The sequence below is a fragment of the Entelurus aequoreus genome, linkage group LG24 (assembly GCF_033978785.1).
Source record: "Entelurus aequoreus isolate RoL-2023_Sb linkage group LG24, RoL_Eaeq_v1.1, whole genome shotgun sequence".
NCBI lineage: Eukaryota > Metazoa > Chordata > Actinopteri > Syngnathiformes > Syngnathidae > Entelurus > Entelurus aequoreus.
The window spans coordinates 38,240,413-38,247,912 of record NC_084754.1 but is presented as its reverse complement, the minus strand read 5'-3'; the positions used below and the strand labels follow the sequence as shown (position 1 = coordinate 38,247,912).

General features: G+C 38.7%; 1 protein-coding gene across 1 annotated transcript in view; it reads right to left on the bottom strand.

The window, feature by feature from the left end:
* LOC133641709 (A disintegrin and metalloproteinase with thrombospondin motifs 20) overlaps positions 1-7,500 on the bottom strand; it is a 409,743-nt gene that overhangs the window by 37,803 nt on the left and 364,440 nt on the right. Inside the window, exon 30 of the mRNA XM_062035652.1 lies at positions 1,955-2,128. Coding sequence (XP_061891636.1) covers positions 1,955-2,128 — 174 coding nt within the window. The remainder of the gene's footprint in view (positions 1-1,954; positions 2,129-7,500) is intronic.

The window sequence follows — 7,500 nt, the reverse complement described above, 5'->3', positions numbered from 1 at the left end:
AAGTGTTTTCATGGGAGGTAAAACCTGTTGGAATTGTGCTGTTGGTTTTTATCATAAGATTGGTAATAAAAGTTAAAAATAGCGTCAGCGTTTGTTGATTTCTTCTGGGGGCAACAATATATTAAAATACTTTAATTTGTGTTCAAATAAAAAATATCAATTCATACTGTAACGACAAGCCAATGTTAATGTTTAATGTTCGTGTGGTTTGGATTTGAAGTTAGTTTTTCCCATGTTTACAAACACACCGTCCGTGCCTGTAAGGTGATTGGTGGAGAATGAGGAAGTGTTCTTGTGTGTCCGGCAGGGAAGCGAACACTCAAGGAGACAAAAGTGTTTTCACGGGAGGTAAAACCTGTTGGAATTGTATTGTGCCGTTGTTTTTTTAAATTGGTAATAAAAGTTAAAAATAGGGTCTGCCTTTGTTTGATTTTTCTGAGGGCAAAAATATATTAAAATACTTTAATTTGTTTTCAAAAAAATATATAAATTCATACTGTAACGACAAGCCAGTCTTAATGTTTAATGTTCGTGTGGTTGGGATTTGAAGTTAGTTTTTCCCATGTTTCCAAACACACCGTCCGTGCCTGAAAGGTGATTGGCAAAAAATGAGGAAGTGTTCTTGTGTGTCCGGCAGGGAAGCGAAGACTCAAGGAGACAAAAGTGTTTTGATGGGAGGTAAAACCTGTTGGAATTGTGCTGTTGTTTTTTATCATAAGATTGGTAATACAAGTTAAAAATAGCCTTTGTTTGATGTCTTCTGAGGGCAACAGTATATTATATTACTTTAATTTGTTTTCAAGTAAAAAACAACATTATTTTTAAGGTGTGGCGGTCATACAAATGCAAGTTAGATCGCTTTGAGTTTGTTGCTGCTATTTTTACTGTCCTTTGTTTTCATGAAAAATATACTTTGTTTTGTCAGCACTTGCTTTCAAAAGGACAAAAGTTGAATAGTTATTTTGTTTTTTGTAACAGCCAAATAAGAAGCACAGTTACAGTTTAAATAAATGTTTCCGAATGAATGAGTTATTTTTTTTCAAAGTACATGCCAAACATTATCTTAAGCTGAATTTAAAATCAGATGGCTGAATTGGTGTATGCTGTACAATCTGATTAGTTGATTGTTAGAATAATTGTTTCTAAATGATCACAAAAACTTTGTGTTACATTGAGTGTCTGGTGAGAAGACAAAAGCTGTCTTTGGAACCTACCAAGAGTAAGGCTCGTAAAACTCCACTGTGTAGGGGGGGGGGGACGCAAAATGAAGGTGTTCTGTTTTATTTCATGTATGGTAATCAACAGAAAGATATTGTTCTAACCCAAGGACTTCAAAGCGGAGAGGAAGCAGGACCAGACTCCCCTCCAGGCAACCTCTTCTTGAACCTCCTTTTCGAACTGTTTTACGAACGTCTTTTTGAACTATTTTACGACCTCTTCTTTTGAACTGTTCGGTAACCAAAGGCAACGCTGTTTACGACCCACTTCCCTCTCGAAGCAGCTGTGGTCATGTGGTCGGAGAAAGTCAAATAAAGAAGGAGGAGTATAATCTTTCACCCTTGTACAGTGTACCCTTGTACACTGTTCAAGGCTACAGTGTACAGGCGACTCTCCTCAATTGAGTCCAAATTGAATTCTGTCTCTGTTTGATTCTTTGCTTCTTGTCTTGTTTAATAGATGTCATCAGTTTTTGAACCTGACATCGACTAATTGTTAGGATAATCGCTGACTAGTCAACTATCCAAATAGTCGTTAGAAAGCCCGAGTTCAAAGTCTACAAACATTTACTAATATGTGGACTTCAGTTGAGGCTGAAACTAATGATTCGTGTTTACATTGTTTCTTAGGGAGAAATGTGCTTCAATAAGTACTATTTACGAACCCTGTTCTAGAACCAACCGTAATTATTAAACACATTCAGTGACCTAAAATTCAGTTCTTTAAAAGTACTCACTTCTTTCCACGAGGCGGCTATCCAAATGTAAGGGCTACATTCTGCAGTCTGGCAACGCTGGCCGACAGCGGGTCGTGATGAGGCGTCACATAGATCTTCTCTGACCTTTCCGCTGCCTTTCAGCCTGCAGTAGACGTCTCTGCTCTTGAGTCCCGCTCCACATGTGACCGAGCACTGCGGGTGGGGACACACACACACACACACACACACACACACACACACACACACACACACACACACACACACACACACACACACACACACACACACACACACACACACACACACACACACACACACACACACACACACACACACACAAAGTGAGGGTCTATGTTACAGTTTAGTCATATTTATCAATCAGTCAGACAGGATGTCATTGGCTTACAAGCTACTTAACTTCTATAAATACATGAAAAGACTAAAGTCTGGGTCTTTCCGGGGTCGAACCTGGACGTGTCTTTGATGTTCTCTAAGATGCATACCTAGGAATCACTAAAACCTCATGTGTGTCTGAAATCAAAGATCTAAACAAAGATGAGTAAAACTACTTTTTTTTTGTAATGTAATAAATATATTTATTCATGTGATTGGCTGGGTCAAATCACATGGTTGGACATCTAATTGTACAAACGTACTTACAAATCATAAACCATATATACATATGTATGTATATATGTAAATATGTATGTATACAGGCCTCGAATTGTAACTTTTTAAGGCCAAGGCAAGTGTTGCCTTAAAGGAGGGCTCATATTTTAGGGCACCAAGGCAAACATTATTTTCTTAAGAGGCAGGGGCTCCAATGCATGCATGCATGCATATATATATATATATATATATATATATATATATATATATATATATATATATATATATACCGTATATATATATATATATATACCGTATATATATATATATATATATATATATATATACCGTATATATATATATATATATATATACAAATCTTTTTGTATTCATTATTAATATAAACTTGTCAGCTTTTTGTCATTTCATGATGCCTTCATCTCTATTTCTACAAACCCCATTTCCATATAAGTTGGGAAATTGTGTTACCCAGCCGAGTCATACCAAAGACTATAAAAATGGGACCCATTACCTCCCTGCTTGGCACTCAGCATCAAGGGTTGGAGTTGGGGGTTAAATCACCAAAATGATTCCCGGGCGCGGCGCCGCTGCTGCCCACTGCTCCCCAAGGGGATGGGTCAAATGCAGAGGACAAATTTCACCACATCTAGTGTGTGTGTGACAATCATTGGTACTTTAATCTTTAATGTAAATATAAACGGAATACAATGATTTGCAAATCCTTTTTAACCCATATTCAATTGAATGCACTACAAAGACAAGATATTTGATGTTCAAACTCATAACCTTTTTTTTTTTTTTGCAAATAATAATTAACTTAGAATTTCATGGCTGCAACACGTGCCAAAGTAGTTGGGAAAGGGCATGTTCACCACTGTGTTACATCACCTTTTCTTTTAACAACACTCAGTAAACGTTTGGGAACTGAGAAGACACATTTTTCAAGCTTCTCAGGTGGAATTCTCTCCCATTCTTGCTTGATGTACAGCTTAAGTTGTTCAACAGTCCGGGGGTCTCCGTTGTGGTATTTTAGGCTTAATAATGCGCCACAAATTTGCAATGGGAGACAGGTCTGGACTACAGGCAGGCCAGTCTAGTACCCGCACTCTTTTACTATGAAGCCACGTTGATGTAACACGTGGCTTGGCATTGTCTTGCTGAAATAAGCAGGGGCGTCCATGATAACGTTGCTTGGATGGCAACATATGTTGCTCCAAAACCTGTATGTACCTTTCAGCATTAATGGCGCCTTCACAGATGTGTAAGTTACCCATGTCTTGGGCACTAATATACCCCCATACCATCACAGATGCTGGCTTTTCAACTTTGCGCCTATAACAATCCGGATGGTTCTTTTCCTCTTTGGTCCGGAGGACACGACGTCCACAGTTTTCAAAAACAATTTGAAATGTGGACTTGTCAGACCACAGAACACTTTTCCACTTTGTATCAGTCCATCTTAGATGAGCTCAGGCCCAGCGAAGCCGACAGCGTTTCTGGGTGTTGTTGATAAATGGTTTTCGCCTTGCATAGGAGAGTTTTAACTTGCACTTACAGATGTAGCGACCAACTGTAGTTACTGACAGTGGGTTTCTTAAGTGTTCCTGAGCCCATGTGGTGATATCCTTTACACACTGATGTCGCTTGTTGATGCAGTACATCCTGAGGGATGGAAGGTCACGGGCTTAGCTGCTTACGTGCAGTGATTTCTCCAGATTCTCTGAACCCTTTGATGATATTACGGACCGTAGATGGTGAAATCCCTAAATTCCTTGCAATAGCTGGTTGAGAAAGGTTGTTCTTAAACTGTTCAACAATTTGCTCACGCATTTTTTGACAAAGTGGTGACCCTCGCCCCATCCTTGTTTGTGAATGACTGAGCATTTCATGGAATCTACTTTTATACCCAATCATGGCACCCACCTGTTCCCAATTTGCCTTTTCACCTGTGGGATGTTCCAAATAAGTGTTTGATGAGCATTCCTCAACTTTATACAGTATTAATTGCCACCTTTCCCAACTTCTTTGTCACGTGTTGCTGGCATCAAATTCTAAAGTTAATGATTATTTGCAAAAAAAAAAAGTTTATCAGTTTGAACATAAAATATGTTGTCTTTGTAGCATATTCAACTGAATATGGGTTGAAAATGATTTGCAAATCATCATCTAACACAATTTCCCAACTCATATGGAAACGGGGTTTGTAATTGAGGAAGGTATTTGTTTTTATTATTTGTGTATTTTTTTAAGTTAAGTACATTTGTATGTACATGTAGATGCTGTATCGGGACAGATCCATTAAGAGTTTGAGCAGAAATATGTCATATAGGAATTATCTATACACAATAACACATTAACAACATGCTCTGTCACATGAATGTTTTTTGAAGTAATACCTTTGTGACATGAAAAAACACAGGTAATGTATAAAAACCTTGTGTTTACTTTTTGATATTAAAATAAAACACAAAGCAGTTTGGCTAATGAAGATGAAGTCTAATAAACAAGCTCCCCTCCCCTCCCAAGGGGTGATCAAGGGTGATGGGTCAAATGCAGAGAATCATTTCGCCACATGTAGTGTGTGTGTGACAATCATTGGTACTTTAACTTTAACTTTTTAATTAGGAGCCTTTGTTTCTTTACTTACTACTAAAAGACAAGTTGTCTAGTATGTTCACTATTTTATTTAAGGACTTAAGTGCAATAATAAACATATGTTTAATGTTCCCTAAGATTTTTTTGTTAAAATAAAGCCAATAATGCAATTTTTTTTGTGGTCCTCTTTATTTAGAAAAGTACCGAAATAATTTTAGTACCGGTACCAAAATATTGGTATCGTTACAAGACTAGTATGTATATATATATATACATGTATATATGCTTAAAGGCCTACTGAATTGAATTTTTTTATTTAAACGGGGATAGCAGATCCATTCTATGTGTCATACTTGATCATTTCGCGATATTGCCATATTTTTGCTGAAAGGATTTAGTCGAGAACATCAACGATAACGTTCGCAACTTTTGGTCTCTGATAAAAAAAAGCCTTGCCTGTACCGGAAGTAGCGTGACGTCGCAGGTTGAAAGGCTCCTCACATTTCCCCATTGTTTACACCAGCAGCGAGAGCGATTCGGACCGAGAAAGCGACGATTACCCCATTAATTTGAGTCAGGATGAAAGATTTGTGGATGAGGTACGTGAGAGTGAAGGACTAGAGTGCAGTGCAGGACATATCTTTTTTCGCTCTGACCGTAACTTAGGTACAAGCTGGCTCATTGGATTCTACACTCTCTCCTTTTTCTATTGTGGATCACGGATTTGTATTTTAAACCACCTCGGATACTATATCCTCTTGAAAATGAGAGTCGAGAACGCGAAATGGACATTCACAGTGACTTTTATCTCCATGACAATACATCGGTGAAGCATTTTAGCTACGGAGCTAACGTTATAGCATCATGCTTAAATGCAGATAGAAACAAAATAAATAAACCCCTGACTGGAAAGATAGACAGCAGATCAACAATACTACCAAACACTGGACCTGTAACCACACGGTTAATGCTGTGCCGCCTGTCGAAGCCTAGCAATGCTGTTGCTAACGACGCCATTGAAGCTAACTTAGCTACGGGACCTCGTCAGAGCTATTATCGATGCGGTCGGCGGCTAGCGTCGGATAGCGCGTCTGCTATCCTCTAAGTCCTCCCGGTTGTGTTGCTGCAGCCAGCGGCTAATACACCGATCCCACCTACAGCTTTCTTCTTTGCAGTCTTCATTATTCATTAAAAAAATTGCAAAAGATTCACCAACACAGATGTCCAGAATACTGTGGAATTTTGCGATTAAAACAGAGCTTTTTGTATTGGATACAATGGTGTCCGAATACTTCCGTTTCAACCATCGATGTCACGCGCATACGTCATCATACATAGACGTTTTCAACCGGAAGTTTCGCGGTAAATTTAAAATTGCACTTTATAAGTTAACCCGTATTGGCATGTGTTGCAATGTTAAGATTTCATCATTGATGTATAAACTATCAGACTGCGTGGTCGGTAGTAGTGGGTTTCAGTAGGCCTTTAAACCTGCCAAATAGTGAGCTGACGCTTTATTTAAATGATGGATTGTGCAGTTGCACTTATAGTACATCTAACTGGAGACAATCAGAAGTGAATAATAGCTTCTTTTCCAAGTCCAATAAGCTTAGAAAGCCAATACCACTATCATTATGGGGGTCAGAGAAGAGGTCAGTGAGGGGTCCACAAAGGTGTCATATGCCTGCCCGGATACACGGTCCAGATTTCATAGTTGCTGGTAGTTAGTAGAGGAAGGGTGATTGCTTCCAGGACTCACATTGAGGAACGAGAGTGAACGGATCTTTACAGTGCGAGTGATTAAGTGGAGGGGGAAAAAACGACAACTGCATGTTTTGTGTCAAAGTATGGTCACACTTTGTGTAGCTTGAAGACCGTAACCTAGCATTGATCCGAGATACAGAATATTTCCATGGCTGTGGAAACGAGGTCAACGGGAATAGGAGGTGCTGTGGGTTCACCCGTAACTATTATGGTTGGCATTTAAGTCAGTGGGCGTGGAGGTCTGCCACAGAGGAGAAGTAAAGCCACAATGTTTTTTGTTTTTTTTAAACCTAAATGTTATATATACAACATTGAGGTCTTTTGTGTAAACCTGCGTATATGACCCCCAGAGCTGAGAGGGAAATGGTCAGTGTTGTCTCAGTAAAGAGCACAGGCTGGGCAATAAATCCATTTTAACGATAAATGTGAGTTTTTTTGTTGCAGATGAAATCTACCGTATTTTTCGGACTATAAGTCGCAGTTTTTTTCAGAGTTTGGCGTGGGGGTGCGACTTATACTCAGGAGCGACTTATGTGTGAAATTATTAACACATTACCGTAAAATATCAAATAATA